The sequence below is a fragment of the Balaenoptera musculus genome, chromosome 2 (assembly GCF_009873245.2).
Source record: "Balaenoptera musculus isolate JJ_BM4_2016_0621 chromosome 2, mBalMus1.pri.v3, whole genome shotgun sequence".
In the NCBI taxonomy this organism is placed as follows: domain Eukaryota; kingdom Metazoa; phylum Chordata; class Mammalia; order Artiodactyla; family Balaenopteridae; genus Balaenoptera; species Balaenoptera musculus.
Window position 1 is genome coordinate 154166235 of NC_045786.1, and position 22760 is coordinate 154188994.

The 22760-nt window shown below is 38.9% G+C and overlaps 1 protein-coding gene across 4 annotated transcripts in view; it reads right to left on the minus strand.

The window, feature by feature from the left end:
• Window positions 1–16535: 16535 nt before the first annotated feature.
• Window positions 16536–22760, minus strand: part of STON2 (stonin 2) — a 149854-nt gene continuing 143629 nt past the window's right edge. For all 4 annotated transcript variants that reach the window (XM_036841535.1, XM_036841533.1, XM_036841534.1 and 1 more), the window contains 2 exons: window positions 19321–19523; window positions 16536–17688 (listed from right to left, as the gene is read on the minus strand). In XM_036841535.1, the coding sequence (XP_036697430.1) occupies window positions 17605–17688; window positions 19321–19523 (287 nt within the window). In that variant the 3' untranslated portion in view covers window positions 16536–17604. The remainder of the gene's footprint in view (window positions 17689–19320; window positions 19524–22760) is intronic.

The window sequence follows — 22760 nt, forward strand, 5'->3', positions numbered from 1 at the left end:
TGATTGGAGCATTTTGTCCATTTACATTTAAGGTAATTGATATGTATGTTCTTATTGCCATTTTGTTAATTATTTGGGGGTTGTTTCTGTAGGTCTTTTTTCCTTTTTTTTCTTCTCTTGTGATTTGATGACTATCTTTAGTGTTATATTTGGATTCATTTTATGTGTGTGTGTGTGTTTGTGTGTATCTATTTTAGATTTTTTGGTTATTTATTATGAGGTTTTTATATAGCTATATATATACACACATACATATACATATATATGATTGTTTTAAGTTGCTTATCTCTTAATTTCAAATGCATTTTAACAACCCTGCGTTTGTACTCTCCTCCCCTCACAATTACCGTTTTGTTATGTCATATTTTACATCTAACTGTTTTGTGTTTTCCGTAACTGCTTTTTGTGAGTATAGATGATTTTACTACTTTTGTCTTTTAACCTTCCTACTAGCTTTGCATGTGGATGATTTCTTTTTTTTTTAATTGAAATATAGTTGATTTATAATTTTGTGTTAATTACTCTGTACAGCAAAGTGATTCAGTATACATATATGTTCTTTTTCATATTTTTTTCCATTATGGTTTATCACAGGATATTGAATATATTTCCCTGTACTATACAGTAGGACCTTGTTGTTTATCCATATATCATAGTTTGCATCTGCTAATCCCAAACTCCTAATCTTTCCCTCCCCCACTCCCCTTGGCAACTACAAGTCTGTTTTCTAAATCTGTGAGTCTGTTTCTGTTTCATAGATATGTTCATTTATGGCATATTTTAGATTCCACATATAAGAGATATCATATGGTATTTATCTTTCTCTTCCTGACTTACCTCACTTAGTATGATAATCTCTAGTTGCATCCATGTTGCTGCAAATGGCATTTTTTCATTCTTTTTTATGGCTGAGTATTCCATTGTGATATATATACATATATAGATATATGCCTATATAGATAGATAGATATATCCCTGTCTTGTTCCAGATTTTAGCAGGAAGGCTTTTACCTTTTCACCGTTGAGTACTATATTAGTTGTGGCTTTGTCATAAATAGCTTTTGTTATGTTGAGATGTGTTCCTTCTGTACCCACTTTAGTGAGAGTTTTTATCATGACTGGATGTTGAAGTCTGTCAAGTGCTTTTTCTGCATCTATTGAGATGACCATGTGGGTTTTGTCTTTTTCTTGTTGTTGATGATGATGTGGTGTATCACACTGATTGATTTGCACGTGTTGAACTATCCTCATGAACTTGGGATGAATCCAGCTCGGTCGTGGTATATGATCTTTTTTATGTACTGTTGGATTCGGTTTGCTAATATCTTGTTGAGAATTTTTGCATCTAGATTCATCGAAGATATTGTCCTTTTATTTTCTTTTTTTGATGGTGTCTTTTTCTGGTTTTGGTATCAGGTTGATTGTGGCTTCATAGAATGTCTTTGGGAGTGTTCCCTCCTCTTCAGTATTTTGGAAGAGTTTGAGAAAGATCAGTATAAATTCTTGTTTCTTTGTTTGTTAGAATTCACCTATGAAGCCATCTGGTCCTGGACTTTTGTTTTTAGGGAGTTTTTAAAATTACAGATTCTATTTCACTTGTAGTAATCAGTTATCAAGTTATCTCTTTTTGATTCAGTTTTGGTGGGCTGTATGTTTCTAGAAACTTGGCCTTTTCTTATAGGTTGTCAAATTTGTTGGCATATAATTTTTCATAGTATTCTCTTAGCGTATTTTTGTATTTCTGTGGTATCAGTTGTGATTTCTTCTCTTTCATTTCTTATTTTGTTTGTTTGGGTCTTTTTTTTTTTTTTTCTTTGTGAGCCTGGCCAGAGGTTTATCAATTTTGTTTATCCTTTCAAAGAACCAGCTCTTGGTTTTATTGATTTTTCTCTATTTTTAAAAATCTCTATATTATTTATTTCCTCTGATCTTTTTTATTTCCTTCCTTCTACTGACTTTAGGTTTTGTTTGTTCTTCTTTTTCTAATTCTTTTAGGTGGTAGGTTAGGTGGTTTATTTGAGATTTTTCTTATTCCTTGAAGAAGGCTTGTATCATTGTGAACTTCCCTCTAAGAACTGCTTTTGCTGCATCCCATAGATTTTGTATAGTTGTGTTTTCATTGTCATTTGTCTCAAGGTATTTTTAAATTTCTTTGATTTCATTGTTGACCATTGATTCTTTTAGTAGCATGTTGTTTAGTCTCCATGTAATCATTTTTTTCTCGTTTCTTTTTCTGTGGTTGATTTCTAGTTTCATGCCTTTGTGGTCAGAAAAGATGCTTGAAATAATTTCTGTACTCTAAAATTTATTGAGTCTTGTTTTGTGCCCTAATATGTGGTCAATCCCAGAGACCATTCTATGTGTACTTGAAAAGGATTTGTAATTACATCCATTACATTGAATGTAATGTCCTGAAAATATTGTCTAACTGTTCAATGCTGTCAATTAGGATCTCTGTTGGCTTATTGATTTTCTGTTCAGAAGATCTGTCCATTGATATGAGTAGGGTGTGCAAGTCTCCTACTATTATTATTATTTTTTAATTAATTAATTAATTTTTATTTTTGGCTGCCTTGGGTCTTTGTTGCTGCACGCTGGCTTTTCTCTAGTTGCGGCGAGCAGGGGCTACTCTTCGTTGCACTTCACGGGCTTCTCATTGGGTGGCTTCTCTTGTTGCAGAGCACAGGCTCTAGGTGTGCGGGCTTCAGTAGTTGTGGCACTCGGGCTCAGTAGTTGTGGCTCGTGGGCTCTAGAGCACAGGCTCAGTAGTTGTGGTGCACGGGCTTAGTTGCTCCGCGGCATGTGGGATCTTCCCGGACCAGGGCTCGAACCCGTGTCCCCTCCACTGGCAGGTGGATTCTTAACCACTGCACCACTAGGGGGGTCTTCCTACTATTATTATATTCCCATCATTTCTCCCTTTATGTGGGTTAGTATTTGTTTTATGTATTTGGGTGCTCCTATATTGGGTGCATATATGTTGACGAGTGTAATATCCTCTTGTATTTATTGATCCTTTTATTATTATACAGTGTCCTTTTTTATCTTTCTTTATGGCCTTTGTTTTAAAGTCTGTTTTGTCTGATATGAGTATCATGACCCCTGCTTTCTTGTCATTTCCATTTGCATGAAATATCTTTTTCCATCCCCTCACTATCAATTGATGTGTGTCCTTTGCCCTAAATTGAGTCTCTTGTAGGCAGGATATTGCAGGCTGTTATCTTTCCGTCCAATCTTTTGATTGGAGCCTTTAGTTCATTGGCATTTAAGGTAATTATTGATAGATATATATTTATCGCCATTTTAGACCTTGTTTTCCAGTTGATTTTGTATTTCTTCCTTGTTTCTTTCTTTTTCTTTTTGTTTTTCCTTATGTGGTTTGATGATTTTCTTTTATATTATGCTTGTGTTCTCTTCTTTTTGGCTTTTTTAAAAGAGATTGGAGTTTATTTATTTATTTATTTTTGGCTGTGTTGGGTCTTCGTTTCTGTGCGAGGGCTTTCTCTAGTTGTGGCAAGCGGGGGCCACTCTTCATCGCAGTGCGCGGGCCTCTCACTATTGCGGCCTCTCTTGTTGTGGAGCACAGGCTCCAGATGCGCAGGCTCAGTAGTTGTGGCTCACGGGCCTAGTTGCTCCGCGGCATGTGGGATCTTCCCAGACCAGGGCTCGAACCCATGTCCCCTGCATTGGCAGGCAGATTCTCAACTACTGCACCACCAGGGAAGCCCCTCTTTTTGGCTTTTATGAATCTGTGGTTACTCTGTTTTCAAGTATGTTAACCCCTTCTTATATCTACTTGCTTTAGACTGTTAGTCAAATAGGCTCAAATACATTCTAAAGAAAAAAGAATCTACATTTTCTTACTGTCTTCCTCCACATTTTATGATTTTGATGTCCTCTTTTATATTTTCATGTTTATTCTTTTGCTGTTCACTGTGGTTATCATCACTTCACAAAAACTTTTTGATTTTTTTAAATATGAATACTGGTTTAATAAGTGATTTACTTTACAATTGTGATTTTCTCTTTCCTATAGATTCTTGCTTTTCTTCTATTTAAAGAAGATCTTTAAATATTTCTTTTAGGATAGGTTTAATATTGCTGTATTCTTTTAGTTTTTGCTTGTCTGAGAACTTCTTTATCTCTTCTTCTATTCTAAGTGGTAATCTTGCTGGGTAGAGTATTCTAGGTTGCAAATTTTTCCCTTTCAGGACTTTAAATATGTTTTGCCACTCTCTTCTGGCCTGCAGTGTTTCTGTAGAGATATCAGTTGATAGTCTTACGGGGGTTCCCTTGTAATTAACTCTTTTTCTCATGCTGCCTTTAGAATTCTCCTTATCTTTAACTTTTTCCATTTTGATTATACTATGTCTTGGTATAGGTCTGTTTGGGTTCATCTTGTTTGGGATCCTCTGTGTTTCCTGTACCTGGATGTCTCTTTCCTTCTTCAGGTTTGGGAAGTTTTCAGCCATAATTTTTTCAAGCACATTTTCGATCCCCTTTTCTCTTTCTTCTCTTACTGGAATCCCTATTATGTGTAGATTGGCAAGCTTTATATTATCTCATAGGCTCTTCATATTGCTTTCATTTTTTTTTTAATCTGGTTTTCTATCTGCTGTTCTGATTGGGTGATTTCCATTATTCTATCTTCCACTCAGATTTCCCATAGCCTCTGAGTTTACAATGCCGGCAGTGGAGGCGTAAATCTGCACAACTCAGATTTCCGCCCTGCTACTGTGTGTGGGCAACCCGCTGGCGCACTCCCAGAACTCGTAGAGGTGGCGCCAAGTCATCTGAGAGAAAGAGGTTTTTATGGGTGCCCCCTTCCTTCCTTCCACACTCCTTAACAAAGGTGCTTCGCTTCTATGGTGGGCCCAGGCTTCCGCATACACCCCTGGTTGTGGCCTGTACCATGCTCCAGCCCCTTCAGGCTGTCTCCACACAGCCAACTCCAGTCCTCTCCTCAGGTCTGTGCTCTTAAGCCCGAGTTTCAGCACCCAGCCCTGCCCACACCAGTGGACACACGTCTCAGGCTCAGGAGCATAGGGCAAGGGCCCAGATCATCTGTGCAGGTCTCTGTCTGTTCTGCCTGCCACAAACCGACTGCTGCGCTCTCCTCCAGGCCTCTGAAACTCCCTCTCTGTCCAGCTGACCTCCCCGCCAGTGAAGGGGCTTCCCAGGGTGCAGGAACCTTTCCTCTTTCACACCTCCCTCCCAGGAGTGCAAGTCCTTTCCTGATTTCTTTTTTATTTTTTTTCTTTCTTTCATTCTACCAGGTTACATGGAGATCTTTCTTGTGATTTGGGGTATTTGATAAATTCTGCCAGTGTTCACTAGGTATTCTGTGAGAATTGTTTCAGATGTAGATGTATTATTGATGTACTTGCAGGAGGAAGTGAGCTCCACACATCCTTCTTTTTTTTTTTCCCTCCCTCCCACTCTTAATCCACCTCCCTCTGCCAGACATTCATTTATCTGCTTTTTGTCACTATGGATAAAATTGCAGTTCCTAGAGTTTTATATAAATTGGAATCATATACTATGTTCTCTCTTTTGAGAGAACAGCATAAATATATTTTAGTCAGCATAAATGTTTTTTTTAAATTTTATTTATTTATTTATTTTTATACAGCAGGTTCTTATTAGTTATCTATTTTATACATATTATAATGTATATATGTCAATCCCAATCTCCCAATTCATCCCACCACCACCACCACCACCCTGCTGCCTTCCCCCCCTTGGTGTCCATACGTTTGTTCTCTACATCTGTGTCTCAACTTCTGCCCTGCAAACTGGTTCATCTGTACCATTTTTCTAGATTCCACATATATGCGTTAATATACGATATTTGTTTCTTTCTTTCTGACTTACTTCACTCTGTATGGCAGTCTCTAGATTCATCCATGTCTCTACAGATGACCCAATTTCATTCCTTTTTATGGCTGAATAATATTCCATTGTATATATGTGCCACATCTTCTTTATCCATTCTTCTGTCAATGGGCATTTAAGTTGTTTCCATGACCTGGCTATTGTAAATAGTGCTGCAGTGAACATTGGGGTGCATGTGTCTTTTTGAATTATGGTTTTCTCTGGGTATATGCCCAGTAGTGGAATTGCTGGGTCATATGGTAATTGTTTTTAGTTTTTTAAGGAACGTCCATACTGTTCTCCACAGTGGCTGTATCAATTTACATTCCCACCAACAGGGCAAGAGAGTTCCCTTTTCTCCACACCCTCTCCAGCATTTGTTGTTTGTAGATTTTCTGATGATGCCCATTCTAACTGGTGTGAGGTGATACCTCATTGTAGTTTTGATTTGAATTTCTCTGATAATTAGTGATGTTGAGCAGCTGTTCATATGCCTCTTGGCCATCTGTATGTCTTCTTTGGAGAAATGTCTATTTAGGTCTTCTGCCCATTTTTCGATTGGGTTGTTTGTTTTTTTAATATTGAGCTGCATGAGCTGCTTGTATATTTTGGAGATTAATCCTTTGTCAGTTGCTTCATTTGCAAATATTTTCTCCCATTCTGAGGGTTGTCTTTTCATCTTGTTTGTGGTTTCCTTTGCTTTGCAAAAGCTTTTGTTTCATTAGGTCCCATTTGTTTATTTTTGTTTTTATTTCCATTTCTCTAGAAGGTGGATCAAAAATGATCTTGCTGTGATTTATGTCAAAGAGGGTTCTTCCTATGTTTTCCTCTAAGAATTTTATAGTATCTGGTCTTACATTTAGGTCTTTAATCCATTTTGAGCTTATTTTGTGTATGGTTTTAGGGAGTGTTCTAATTTCATTCTTTTACATGTAGCTAGCTGTCCAGTTTTCCCAGCACCACTTATTGAAGAGACTCTCTTTCCTCCATTGTATATCCTTGCCTCCTTTGTCATAGATTAGTTGACCATAGGTGCATGGGTTTATCTCTGGGCTTTCTATCCTGTTCCATTGATCTATACTTCTGTTTTTGTGCCAGTACCATATTGTCTTGATTACTGTAGCTTTGTAGTATAGTCTGAAATCAGGGAGTCTGATTCCTCCAGCTCCGTTTTTTTCCCTCAAGATTGCTTTGGCTATTCGGGGTCTTTTGTGTCTCTATACAAATTTTAAGCTTTTTTGTTCTAGTTCTGTAAAAAAATGCCATTGGTAATTTGATAAGGGATTGCACTGAATCTGTGGCTAGTATGGTCATTTTCACAATATTGATTATTCCAGTCCAAGAACATGGTATATCTCTCCATTTGTTTGTGTCATCTTTGATTTCTTTCATCAAACTTATGTGTATGTGTCTTACAGTTTTCTGAGTACAGGTCTTTTACCTCTACCATCTTGATTGGAGCCTTTTATATGTATGTTATTCTTGACAAATCACATAGACTTTCTTAGCTTTTCCCAGACTGAGCCTTAACTTGATGTCTTGGGTACTCTTTCAGTTCATCATTTTAAAATCTCAGGAGAGACTATATTGGTATACAACTTGTTATCTGTTATTTTGGTAGCAAAAGAAATAGCAAGTTTTTTGTTTTTGTTTTGTGTTTTTTTAAACATTAGGTTTCTGATAGGCTACTTGCAGGATTGCAGGATAAATATAAGCAGGTAGTTCAAAATTGTTGATTCTTTCTCCTTTGCCCCAGCATTCAGTCTGGTCACCAAACACTTGTATCCTTTGCACTGAGTATTTCTTTTTTCATTGCAGTTGTCATCCCCTTATTAGATGTGTATTAAGAGAGTGAAATTAAGAGATAAATTTTGTACTGCATAGGAAGTCGGGAGAATTAAACATTCTTGCAGCATTTCTAACAGCAGTAACCTCTGAGTTGCACAGAGAAAGAAAAGCAGTAGTAGAGAGAAGACTTCCCAGACTGCAGAGGCTCAGAGGTGGAAAGAGGAGTTGACTTCAAGAAAGTCTTGAATACAGAGTGAATTTTAGTCATATTCAATTGCATGTTGATTTACACTTACTGATTCATGTTGCTTTTGGTGCATTTTGGCCACATGCTGAGAAAGCCAGTTCTCTGTTGCTTTTTAATGCGGAGGATAAACCTAATAAATATAAAACATTAAAAGGCAGCACACAGGTGATAAAGGCAGTACAAGAGATGTACAATAGGGGTTTGTTCAAAAGAGTTCAGTACAGGAAGAAATAACTGGAGACTGTCCCAGTCTCTGAGGTATGTCCCTTTCTGTGCCACTGCCACCAGACTAGCCTAGGCTGTCAGGACTTTATGCCTATTAGTGAAAAGAAGAGAGGGGAGGAGAGCAAGAGGGAGATGAGAGAAAAGTCTTGACCCCTGGGGTCTGCTCTTGACAGGTGGAGAATAGATTTTATCCTGTTCTTTTCTGTTGACCTAGACTGTGTTGAGGAGGAAAGTACATGTATTTTGATTTTAACGCCTTTTGAAAAATATTATCTGTAATTTTGACACCACTAAAGAAAAATTGTGAGTTTTTGTAAGTTCTTTTCTGGAGATCTAAGATATAATTCTCTTCGGTTTGGAAAGATACTTCAGTGGGTCCATAACAGGATGTGATAGAGTGGAACTAAAAATTGCTTTGCATAATAAAGTGAAGTACAATGGAGACATTATACTTCTATTCGAGTTATTTGGTCTGCCATTCCACTCAGTGGGTCTGTGAGGCAGATAAAAGATGCTGTCAAGACTGAAACAGTCAATTCATGTTGGTAAAACTCGGGGAATAATTGTGTGACTCATTTTTATGACTTCCCCACATTGACCATGCACTGGAAGGCATTGTTCAGGTGGCCGGGATTTTTGGTGGTGATGACTCCTGTTGGTATCCTCAATGAAGAAATTGAAAAATTAATTGAGGGTCATAGAGCGACTTTCATTAAAGAAGACTGACACTGTAGTCTGCTTTATTTTGTAGACAATTTAAGTGATTTTCAAGAGTGTTGAACTTTAGAACTTAATTCTCATTTAAGATGGGATTTTTAAGAAGAGTTTTCAGTTTTCCCTTGGCAGTGAGACAGTGGTTTGGGGACTTGAGGGATTGGTTCCATTTACTCAGGCTAGAGCTGAGCAAGAAAGATGTTTAATAAGGACTTCCTCCGTGGGGTATGGGTAATGAACTTTATAAACAGGGATATCTGATATTCAGTTTTAAGTTCTTTTCCTGTTTTGTGCTGTAAATACTCACCATTGATTGCTAACTTTCAGTAAACATTGGTTGTACCACCAGCCTTGAGTTATTAGTGCCTTGCAGAATGGAGAGAGGGGGCTGCTTTAATTAAATAAGATAATGCATCTAAAATACTTACTGCAGGTCACTGCACCAGTGTATAAGCACTAGCTAAGTGTTAGGTCATATTATTATGCTTTGGGAATACAGAAAGCTGCCGTGTGGAGGAATACAGAGGAGGCAGTCAGAGGTGATCAGAGAGGAGCTGGGGGGAGTTTAGAATAAGAGCTGACAAATGACACTGAGGACATTTCAATCCTCATCCTCACTTCCCCTCATTCTCAACTCCCCTTCCCCCAAATCTGGAGGAACATTAGGGAGCATACTTAGCTTCCAACAGTTACTTGAGTAGTTATTCCACTTGGATATTAAAAGGAAAGGGGGACCTTAGAGGCTAAAACCTTGTGATAATGTGGGACCTAGACAATTAGGTCTCAAAACTTGTTCAAGAGGACAGATAGGGATGGAAGAATAGGGGGAAGGAGTAGAATATTCTTCAGAATCCACAACTTAAGAAAATTTTATGCTCTTATTTGGCTTTTAACCCTGTTGTGCACCTGATTACAGTTACTAGTATCAGTTAATTTTGTACCAACTAGGCTATAAAATTCTGTGTGTTCAGGATAGAGTTCTCTCAACGGCAGGGGGCCACTGAACTGGCCTGAGTTCTCCCCTTGTAGATAACTGCACTTTGCAATGTCTATGGTCTGTCTGAACTAAACAAAACACAAAGCTCTGTTTCTTTCTTGTTTACTCCAAAAAACCTTTGTTTTCCTTGCCTTTAATCTTTTCCCTAGACCAAAATACCCTGCACATTGTAGACAGATTAGTCTTTCTAGAATAATGCTTTATTGGCAAGATTCTGAAACGGCTTCATAGCCTTTATTAGATTGAGTCCAAGCTCAACCTGGAGGCCAGCTCTTCCAAAGCGTGGCCTCACTGTCACTCTTACCTCACCCAGGTCAGGCTCACCTGCTAATCCAACCACTTTTACACTTGCCTCTTCCCAACCTAAACTCCCTTCCTCTTGCCACTGAGCTAAATTTTACCCCCACCTCCAGATCTCACTGAAGAACCATCTTTCTTGTGAAAATCTCCCAAGTATTCTAGTCCATATTGATTTTTTTTCGGTGTCTATGTTGACATTGGTCACTTGGATTCATCAATCAGTTGAACAGTTATTTGTTGAGTGCTGACAGTATGCCAAGAACGTAACGCAAATACTTCGTTACTGACTATGTGCTCTTTTACATTTCTAACTTACTTATATGTGTATGTACTTATTGCCAAAAACAAACCACCTTAGGAACTGTTTGTTTTCTCACAGAATTAGACACAAAATATCAATGCAATAAATATATCTTGAATTGACTAAAGTATATTCATGATAAGCTTAACTAGGATACAGGTCACTTGTTAACTTGTCAGCTATGATCACTAACCATATTAACAGAGTGATGAATCTTCTTAATAATAAATATTTTTTATTATGCTTGACCTCAATAAATCTTGCAGTGACAGATTTTGTTTAAAAATTTTTATTAACAGCTCTTTTTCCTAGCTCAAAAAGGGTATTACAGGTGATAATCAGCAGAACAATTAAAAACAAAACCTCACCTCTATAGAGTTAGCCAGTGTGTAGACTTTATTACATAGGCACATTTTTTTAAAGCAAGCTGTTTTTACATAAAATAAATCACATAGTATAAGAAGTTACACTGAATGAGGATAGATGATGAAGGAAGGAAAAGCCAAGCCTTGGATCAGCTGAATCATTCACTGGATCTTGGGTCCCTTCCATCCTGACACATTGAAATGCTCTATGAGCGTTACAAAAATGGAGAGTGAGGAGGGGGTGCTCTTTTAGCACTCCCTGGCTTAAAACACTGATTGATTCTGTCTCATTTCTTGAATATGGTACTTTCTCCAGGTTCTGTTGGCAGGTTGACACAAAGGTTAAATGCATGCTGACTTAGGGTCAGAGGAGTTCATATTCTTCCCTCTGTCACCCCAGTACTTCAAAGCCCTTAGATGCTTTGGTGCAACAGGTTGCTGTCAGGATCTGATTGCACATCTGCTTTCCCAGAACTGCTCCCATTGGAAACCACATGTGGGTGCTGACCCTGAAGCACACAGAGGCAAAACAGCGGTGCTTAAGGCTTCAGTCACAGTGTGGCTAGATGGTGTCCACAGCCAGCACTGAGGGTTTGATCTGAGGCAGAAGATGGGACTGAACAGGAAGAGGATGCTAGAATTCCTTTACTTTGTCCGGCTGGAATTGAGCCATTATATTTGACCAACTCTTAGTACAGGAAACTAAAATCATACTCACACATACCACAAAAGAGATGCTATTTTGTAGCTTGTACACGTTTTTAAAAAATAATTACATTTTCATGTTACTAAGAGGCTGTGAGGATAGGGAGGACCGACCCTTTCATCTCGTTTTGCCATAACTGTGTTACAGATAGTCCCAGAATGTTTACTGAGTGTTTTTTCCTCCCTCGATTCCTGCAGTCTTTTGTATAAAAGGATATATCTGTAAATCGTTGATCATCCCGACATAGCCCCTTGGAGGGTTAGACCGACTTCTACTTCAGGTAGTACCCAAATCCTATCAGTTCCTCTTCACCTTCACACCACTGTTGTGCTGGGTGACGCCAGAGCAGTGTTCCAGCTGATCTTCACCGTCCTTTTGATCCTCCATGTTTATCTGTGTTTTGAAGGCAACTACAAAAAAGAGGACTGCAGGGTTGTCTGGGCAGATGGTAAAGGATAGAGACATTAAAAGAGAAAAGATGGGCCAGCTGCTTTTCCCAGTATTCAAATTTTAAACTTCTTGGTTCTTAAGATTATATGAAGAGTCCTATTGACATGAAGTATCACTGACAGTGGCACCAAAGATAGTTTGTAAAATAATCCGTAACACTCGAGCTGGAAAGGATCTGAGGGAACAGTTAGTCCAGCGTCCTCACTTTTTTAGCTGAGTTTTCTGAAGCCCAACTGGGAAAATTGCAAGTGACTTAACATGATGATTGTCTTCATGACTGTGTCCTTTAAAGATTCATAGAAACCCCAATTCTCCCTTGATAAAGGGCACGCCCACCAATGTCTTTACATCAACAGTCCTCAGTGTCCTTGTGTTTGGCCTTAGCTCCCTTTAGGGAAGCCGGTTACTGGGACAGCACCTTGACCAAATACTTGTTGAACTGAATTAATTCTGTTGTTTATCCCTGCTAGGCAATCTTTTATTATTCCTGGAGCTCCTTACATTTAAGGGATGGCCTCTAGTTCAAGTATTTTGAGGTTTGGTGGCCAGTGCTCTATTTGTCATTTCCCTATACTTTATTTTTTCATATTGCAATTCTGTTTTTTGATTCTGTTCTTTTATAGCTTTTCATTACATGCAGTTATTATTTGCCTCTCTACAGGCACTACCAAACACATTGCTATGGATAGTTTCCGCCTTTACAGGCCTGGAATTGCAAATTCATAGATACTTTTTTTTTTTCCCCAATTGTTAAAAGGACTAGACTCTCAATTCAGATTTGCTAAGGCACAGTATAAGAAATGTAAAAATTCCATATTCCTACTTTAGTTAATACATGGGAAAATACTACTGACACACACGTTTATTTTCTACATTTATATCTCTTTCTCTTTTAATTCCTTAAATACATAAATATGAGTCACAATATCCAAAGCAAGTGTCACTTAAAAAGAACATAATTAAGAAATGGTAGAGAGATGGTGACTTGTAGGGAATTGGCACTTAGACATTGGTAATGACAATGTGTTTAGAAGTTGGTGAAAATGCTATGACTAATTTTATATAAGAGCTGTCATGTTTTGAATGACACTTGTTAGTGAAATGTTAAGAGATAATTCCTTTACTAGATAATATTTTTTGTGGATTTAGCTTTTTGGTCAGCTTTGTTTGAATTTCCTGTTGCATTCTTAACATGACCTAAACTCTAGATATGCTACAATTAACTTATAATCATCATTCGTAGAAGAGTTAAAGTTACCATTCCCACCTGGGAAAAATTTTTAAAGTAGGCTAAATGGCAGTGCTTCCTAGTCAAATCAACTTAATGTTTTAAAGATTTTTAAGAAAAATTTCAGATCATTCTCTGTTTTCCCACCACGAAACTTATTATGAGATTTAAAGCAGCTCTGAAATCATGATGTCACTTCACACGTTTCAGCCTTACTACCCCAGGCCTCCATCTTTCTTACTATGGTAACAAAATAAATACGCAGTAACATTGGTCAGTGGTTAATGTTGGGGAAAACAAAGACCTAGCACACCAAGACTGTCCATGTACTCTATTAAATGCTTTCTTCTCCCTCTCACCATTCGAATGGGCAAGGCTTAGGCTCACAGAGCTGTCTGACTTGCAAGAACAAAACTGAATCAATAATCTGGACTATGACAGCATCTGTGCTACTGTTATCTTTGGGCACAAAAATGTTTTTCAATATGAATAAGATATACTGTAGTTTAAGTTCAGCTGCACATTAAGTGCTTAAGTGCTGGCAGTTATCACTAGTTGACAGTGGAGGCAAGGAAAGAAAAATTATTTAAGTTCTCCAGGAAATAAAAGCATGCATGTGTGCTTTAATGTGTTTGATGATAAGTAAGGGTTAGGTAGTCTTAGAGTCTAAGCGTCAGTATTCATTCAGCAAACATTTATTGAATACCTAATTTTCCTTTATTTCATTAATATCTGTTTGTCCTATCAGCACAGGATTTAAGGTAGCTGAAACTTATTATATTCCAAACTTGGTGGAAGGTACTAGAAACAAAGAATAAGAGCCATTTCTTGCCTCCATGGATCACATTTCTTGGGAATATGAATTTCCCAATATGAGAGCTCCTGCCCTCATCTACAGGATTTGAAAGGAAATTACTCTAATTTCAAATAAGAAATATTTTACATTAAAAAAATGTTCTTGGGGATTCCCTGGCAGTCCAGTGGTTAGAACTCGGCGCTTTCAATGCAGTTCAATCCCTGGGTTCAATCCCTGGTCAGGGAACTAAGATCCCGCAAGCCGTGCAGCACAGCCAAAAAGAAAAAAAATGTTCTCAAGGGTTATGAGCCCTGCCAATAATGCAGGAAGGTTGGGGTGGGGGAGGTGGCGGGGGAGAACAAAATAGAAAAGAAAAAAAAACTGTCCAGATTATATTTCATATAAGTAAAATACACAATTTTCATAAGGCATAACTAGTAGTATGTTTACAAGAGTGGCAAAGGGAGTTTAATGGTGCACCCACAAAGTACCTCATAGTCTTGTTTGATATATCATAATGAGTACATCTCTTATCCTCCTTTACTATAAAGTCAAAAAAGGGAGTCACCAGTCTCAAAAAAATAAAGCACAGCTCTTAATATCATGGGACATCTAATTTATATTCTAATAGTAAGACTATGTATTGGTAAAATGAATTCACTTCTAATATTTTCACATTACTGATAATATAGACAAGGATTACTGGTGGCCACAAATAATTTGTGGCCACACACACAAAATCCAAGTCCAGAGTGGCAAACTTATAATCTGCATATCAAAAAGGTATTTGCCCAACAGTGTTTTCTATGTAGGCTATTAACAAAATAACTACATAGAAACTACATCTAAAAATATATAGTATTATATTTTCCAACCCCCTAAATGCTACCCATAATCAATTTCCAAAAAACAGTAGAGGGAAAACAAATCTGATGAAATCAAGGTGGAAGGTTTTTAAAAATGAATGATAATCTGATTGCTGAATGTAGATAGCATGGAAGGGATTTTCCCATCCCTTGGTTTAAAAAAAAATGTCCAGGTGAAAGTACAAAGGCAATGAGAATTAACCAACAGGAAAAAAGTGTCCAACCACCGATACACGTGATGCTCGCAGGTGAAGCAGAGATCTTGAGAGGGTGCACGGGTGCTAACCTTGGGTAAAGAAGGTGCTAGAATGACCTTCACCTTGCCAACTCTTCAACCCATTTCAATGTTTCTATAAGGAATCTCATGTGCTTTTAGCACAACAGGGGAAGGGCTATGCCTTGGAGTCCTCACTTGACAAAGACCTCTAGGGGACTCCACTGTATTTCAAAGAGCATGAAAAACCACTTATCAAACTAAAAACAAACAGAGAGTCCTAATACTGTTGAAACTAAACCTATATGTAGAAGGGATCTTGTTAAGAATCTAGCCCAAATGCAATGTAAGAGTCCCTTTCATAGCATTTAGGATGGGTTATTTTAGCCTTCGTGCATTTGCAGCAACTGGAAGTTTTACTGTTTGAGTCCATTCCTCTTTAGAACAACTCTTATTACAAAGTTCTTTCTTATATTGAAGCAAACATCTGTCATCTATAAAGCTCCTCTTTTTGCCCTTTGAAGCAACACAGGAAAAGTCCAATTCCTCTCCCCTTATATAGCTCAACAGAGATTTCAAGTCAGCTATTATATCATTCCCTCTTTTTCCCTTTCCAGCTATACCTTCTGTTCTTCAGGGGAACTATTCCCCTATTCCATGTATAATCACACTCTCCACAACCCTGGCCACTTGACTGGACACAATCAATTTATTAACATCTCTCTTAAAATGTGGTTCCCAGAATTGAACCCAGCCCTCCATCCAGATGTGGACTGACCAGTGCAGCATGCAGGGCTCCCTAGACTTCTGTTACCACAGGCTGAATGCATTAGTTTTGTGAATAGCTACGATGTACTCCCGATTCAAAACTGAACGCACATTTCCCTAAGAAAACATTTTATACAAAAACTGCTGTGAAACCAGGACTTCCCAACACCCTTCCCATTAACACACACAGGTAAACACACACATCCATACACACATAGGTACCCCATTTTGTACTTAGTGGGTTGCATTTAAGAAACTCAGAATATAGAGTTTCTCATTAATGCCTATTTAATTTCATCCTTTTAGTTTCAGTCTTATGTTCAGGTATTTCAAAAAATTACAATGATTTCTATATCCTAATGTCAATACATAGTTAGAATTCAGTGAATATTCACGGAATGAACTAATCCCGAATCTGCCAGTCAACAGACTAGTTATATGTCTATTTCTGTGTCATCTACAAATCGGATAACCCTTACTCTTTTCTTCATGGGAGAAACAGGAAGGCAGGTAAAAGCTGCCTTTAAATTGTTGCGCTTGTATCCCCTTTGGGATGCAGAGGTACAGAATGTGAGCTGGAACAGATGAAGAGAAAGAATATTGAGTGTCCTAGATTCTTGGAATCAGGATTTAATGTTCCCAACATTAGAAAAATATGGCTTTCCCTCATCTCTACCCTAGAGTCTTCTGCCTTTGAGATCTATTACAATACTGTGATTATCAAACTCTGAATTTTTAGGAAAAGCTCATACAAGCTCAGTTTTGAAACGGCTTTTAAAATGATCTTTTCAACTTATATTTCCTGTAAAGTTTGAGTTAAAGAGACACGCAGCTGTCTATTGGCTATGAGGTATAAAAAGAGTTCCCAAATGCCCCTGACAAATGCCTGAGATATATGTATCCATCTGTTTCAGGAAGCAGAAATGGCCTATATTTTTCAGTGTGAATTTGGAAATTCACTGAGATTTAAGCTGTCTCCTGAATTGAATATAATCTTACAATGAATGTTCTTTTTCCCCAGAATGAAGAAAAGTAAGCTCAATTTTGCTTTCCCTTCAATAGCCACTCTTCGCAGAATGTGGGGCTAATCACAGAATTTAAAAGTGTCCTCTTGTGCCTTTTTTCCATTGTCTATTGTGACTCAGGGTGATGAACCCTGGGACTGATGCCTTAGAAAGATGGAAAAAGTGTTTCGATCAACACTGTCTAGAACCAGGTGGGAAACATCTCAAAAACTTCTGTTGCATAGTGTTAACATTTGAAGAATGGAGACACCTATGAAAGGTCTAGCAGACCCAAAGAGAAAATCGGTTTTGTACCTTTTCTCAACTTTTTCTAAGGGGAGTGACAGAGACGGAGTCTTAGTTAATTAACTTCTCAAGATTGTTTTCCAGAAACTGATGTAAGTGACAGATGCACATCGGAAGGAAATCGCGCCAACAGTGATGTTGGGAGTTTCTTTTCCTGACTTTATCAGTCACAAACCATACCCAAGTGCTGTGAGATAAGCAGAGGGGAGAGGAGGCTTAATTATACAGTAAGCTCCAAAGAGTCAGGTGACCCAGGTGCTTCAGGCATGATCAGAGCCTCTCCAAAGCAAGCACCTTAGGGCTTCCTGTTAGGATACAGGTAACTCCCAACAGGGAGGTCCAATACACTGTTCCCAACATGGAGTAGCCATGGTAGGCAGTGCCTTGAACTCCAGCTATTCAGGAAGACATCCTGTCGTGATGCTTAGGTCAGGGCCCCCTGCAGTAGGGCTTCATCACTGGACCCCACACTCCTTGGGATTTTCCATTTCATCTCCTTCAAAGTCTGGCTTCAAACTCTTTTTTTGCTCAATTTCCACCTGTCAAGAATAGAAGTTGGAGAGAAATATCAGAAGAAATATCAGGAAAACATCCCAACAAATAAATAAAGCAAAAGAGAAAACCTCACTAGGTTCTTTGAGAGTCCTTGTAACTTGGTTAATATTCTGGGCTTTAGTCACACCAAGCTACTGGCCATGTGTATATTATGGCTCTGTCTTTGCACATGCCCTTTGCTTGGTCTGGAATTCCTCTCCCTCTCCGTCCATCTGGAAAATTCTTATTCTTTGCCTTACACAGCTACTCAAAGGTCACCTCTTCTGTGAAGCTATTCTTGACTCACCAGGTAGAGTCAGGTGCTCCCCTGTGTATATTCCCACTACACCCTGTACCCACTAGACCACAGACTCCGTAGGACAGGGCAGGCCCTTGTTCACTATTGTACCCCAATAATACGGGCATACAGCAGGCAATCACGAAGGTTTATCAAATGAATGAATGCCTTTGCAGCTGGCTGTTTATACTCTCCATTATCTTATCCCTTTAAAAAGTCTCCAAATGGATAAGTATTGTAGTGTTTACGGTTCTGCCTATATCTTTTGGAAAATACTGTAGCTGTAACTGTAAAGAGATTAATAAATTAATCTTGCCTTGAGAGTGATATACCTCATCTGAAGCCTTTGATAAATCAGGCAGGGAATCCTTTGAGCTGAAGGAGTTTCATAATTAAAGCCGCTCTTCTCAATACCACTTGGATATTTATGATGAGGGAGACAATTCAAGACAGAACAGTTGACTAGGGTCATGTTTGAGGAAAGTGCTGGGTTTTTTCCTGGCCACAAGATGGAGTATTTGTTCTTTTTGGTAGTTTAATGTTTTAAATCACACAAGTAAGGAAATATTTAAAGAACAATTAAATGATCGTATAAATCTAAGGATGTTACTACAAATAGAAAATTATTAAACCACTTTGCCAAATCCTTCTTCAGTAACCCCCGGTTTTCTGTCTTTGGCATATAATCTCCTCCTATTGAATTTCTAACTACTCAGGATATAATCACTATGTCGGAAATCTCCAACTTCATTTCCTCCTTCACAGCCCTGATCCCGTTACTATTATAGAAGCTTGCCTGGCTTTTGAGTTTGTCCAGTTATAGCCCAGTGACCAGGTTGTATGACTTGGTATATGTCATACTTCACTATGACATACTGTCATACTGTCATACATACTGTCATACTTCACTATGTAAACTTCATTCAGATCCACTTCATCAACACCTGTAGCTGAAATATATGCTTTGGGTTAGCATTTTCCTGATCCTCCCTCCACTTCCAAACTCACTCCCCTGCACATAAATTGTATGACAAATGAGTAATAATAATCCCATTACCCCATTACTCTGTTGTTGTTGTTCATGATGACTGAAAGACATTATATACTCCTCCTTCATCAGCCTGTACTTCTCTTTCCAACCTTTCTCTTGCCTGCTAGAGAGATTACTCATTTAACTCAGAGCAGACTCAACCACAGCTATGCATGGTAAACCGCCTGCAAGGTGGTAGGAGAACACCCTGCACCCTGGGCAGGCACTGCTAAAAGGAATGAGAAGGGGGAGGGCATGGGGGTGAACAGACAGACTTGGAAACATTAGCCAGATGCCTCCCGAGGCTACCTTGTAGCTGTAGTGTGCAGAGTAATTGACCCACTTCCTGACGTCCGTCTTGTCTTCCACAGAGATGGACCTTACGGCAGCTCTGGAGGCAGAAGTTGTAGGCATGCTGAACTCGACGTTTACGTGATTGGCAAATCTGGAAGGCACTTCCCGGTCAGAGCCAAGTTCAAGATGGCAGAAGAAACAGTGTGGGTGACCAGAAGCTATGAAAGAAAGACAAAGAATCTAGGGTTCAGCTTCTTTGGGGAGGAAGTGGAAGACCCTCAATAACAAACAAAAGGAGGCCTGGCAGTCTTTAAGAGCATCCAACTCTGAGCAGAGGATTTGCCTCGGCAGAAGTCACTGCATGCGCTTCAGACCCTTTGACATAACACTATCTGACTACGGTAGCCTGGTATCCTAGCAATAAAACCCATGACCTGAGAAATGGAGTGCATTCTGCCTGCTCAGGTCAGAGTGCTATGTGAACACAGGGTAAATACTGTGAAATAGAGGTTGTAGATTGGCAGAAAGGAATAAAAGAGATCAGCACTTAGCACCTAATAAAACATCAAAGACAGCCACCTGGAGCAAGATCATCAATTTCCTTTGGAAGATGAATTTTCTTAATAGCATTTTATATTTTTTAAAAAATGCTTTTGGCATGTTTTTTGGGTGAACGGCATATATAAATGACAGAGCCCTTAGAAACAGCACATATGCTTTAGGGAAGCATGTGGAACGCTGGAGAGAACACAGACTAATAGGATACCTGGGTTTGACCTGCAGCTCTCCTAAGTGCAGAGATCCCACACCCAAGTCCTTTTTGTTCTCTCCAGGCCTCAATTCCTCACGTGTGAAGTGGGGAGTTGTGGGGGGGTGGTGGAAAAGGGTGGGCTGGGTAATGCCAGGCATCGTCCCTTACCGCTATTTAACTCTATAAATCTATGGCTAGTTCTACTGTATTTGGAAGGCAAACTTATGGTTTGATTTTCATTTGAGGGTTGTTATTAGATTATTTGAGGGAAAAGAGTCAGAACTTAGTTCTGGGACGATCACCATTGCAGCATCGTCGTCGTTCGTCAGATGTAACAGGAAACATTTGTTGATAACTCTGAGCCAAGTACTGTGCTAAGTGCTTTATGCGGATTCTCTCACTGCGTCTTCATACAGTCCCTTGAGGTCGTAATTATTACGTTGCACAAATGAGGAAACTACGGCTTCGGGAGGTAAGGTCAGCTGCCCAGGCTCATAGCTAGGAAGTGGCAGAGCCAAGAACTGGACCCAGCAGTCTGACTCCTAGATGTTCTTAACCCGTTTGTCTGAGTCATAACCACACAGTCCTCAAACCTCAAGACAGGTTTGCAGAGTGACAGGGGTGGAGAAAAAGGAAGCTGTAAGAAACCCCATAAAGCAACTCACTGTGGATAAACCGTGTGACTCTGACTTCATTATGTAACTGAAACAGCCCTTAGCTATCTGAGTTTCCCCAAATAAACAGTTCCAATTTCCTTTATTGGTCTGGGCAGGACTTTATAATCTCAGAGCGTGAGGACATACACACCCGCTCTCCAAGGAAAACATAACAGAGTGAAGTATTTGTTTTGCTCTGTTTCACAAATGTAACATATTTCAATGGGTCTTTCTAAAGAGTAATACTTTGGAAAATTAATTGAAAAAATTGCAGTTTTTTAGGAAAGGAATTTAAGATATATGTAGTAGTAAAAATTACATTATTTGAAAATGAATCCATTCAATTTTTTAAAATTGTGTACCACAGATGTAATTATATAGCTGTCACTTACTGAACACTTATTACAGGCCAGAGACTGTGCTAAACACTTAAAAACATTACTAATTCCATTCTTAATGAGCTAGGTGTTAATAACCCTATTTTATAAAAGAGGAAACTTGAGATTTCTCTGAAAGGTTTAAGTAAATTGCCTGAGGTCACACAGCCATTAACTTGTAGTACTGGGAATAAAACTCATTATCTAACTGACTCCAAATTATGTCCTACACTCCTCTCAATATATTGCTATAGATTTAGATCATTACAAAGTATTTAGAGGAGTTTCTTAATTTAATTCAATAGCAACCTGAACAACAGTTTTATCTAATTACCCTTATTTACACATTGTTGGAACACTGAGAATCATAACTTTCCACAAAACTGACCCCCCTCTTCTCACCCCCCACCAAAGCGTATTCACAGCAAAGTCTATGAAAGCAACATTCTCTCTTGAGTTCTAGCATCAGCTAATGGATGTGTAGGGCTAGTGGACAGATAGGGAAGTACAATTTTGAAAGCTAGTATAATTTAATTCATGTTAATGAACTAATGAGCTCACACATTATGTCATCTCCCTTGATGAAGCTGAGAAAATTTAATATTAAAATTCAGATTTCTATTTTCCATAAAAGGGGAATCATACTGGAATTGTTTTCTCTTCACCCGATCTAATGAGAACTGGAATTCCAGCAAAGAAAGCTACCTATGCAGAACAGAATGTTTTGTTTCCTGGCAGACAATCTGGGAAAGCACAGAAACTTGTTCTGGTGCCTTCTAGGATTAAAGGAAAGCTCTTGGGATTAGGACGGGCGGGGTCCTGGGAGAGCACAGATAGAGGGACCCTGCTGGTGGGAGCCATGTTGGAATCCAATGGCAGCTTGTTAGCCTTTTGATGGCTTGATTGGGATAAGCCTGCTGTGGCTGCAGGCTTGAGGTGCCGACAAAGCCCGGGATGCCAGCCTGCTGGCTCACGCTGCCCTGCAGTCCGACCATCCTACCTGTTGGGGCTAGGGGTGCAGGGCCACTGCAGGCGGGAGCAGACGTGCAGAGGTTCAGTCCTCTTTCACTGTAAATAGAGGCGTGAGGATTGTGAAAAATGGCCTATAAAAGGCACCTTCCCAAAGCTATCTCAAGACTAAGAAGAGCTCAGAAAAGGGACAGTTACTAACAGATCATCGTCAATTCTCTGGCTTCATGGATGGAGAGGGCAGGGGCTGGGCACAGAGAATACCAGCAATGGTAAGAACTCGCATTCTGACTGGAAGTCAGATCCTGTACATCTCAAGTTTCCAGAAAAGGGTGCTATTAATTTCCTGAACTGATACATAAGTATACCATTGGCCAGAAGTAGAATAAGAAGCTCTTAGGGGGATTTCATGTCTAAAAATATACAACCATGACAGCAAAAGCAGTAATTGAGTGGGGGGGTAGGTTTAAGTGAGAAATATCCCCAAATATCCTTATGCTGTCCTGTATTTTAAAAATCATTCACAAGGTTCCAGTAACCTAGAAATACGTATGTAGTATATAGGCTGCATTTACTTGGCCTTGAGCCTACTTAACACTACCCCGCTGGGAAGCATTCAGGGAAGTGGTTGCTGAGGATTATTTACTCCGTGCCCTGCATCTCCTCCCTTTTTATTCTGGTAACAATCTTTTTTTTTTTTTT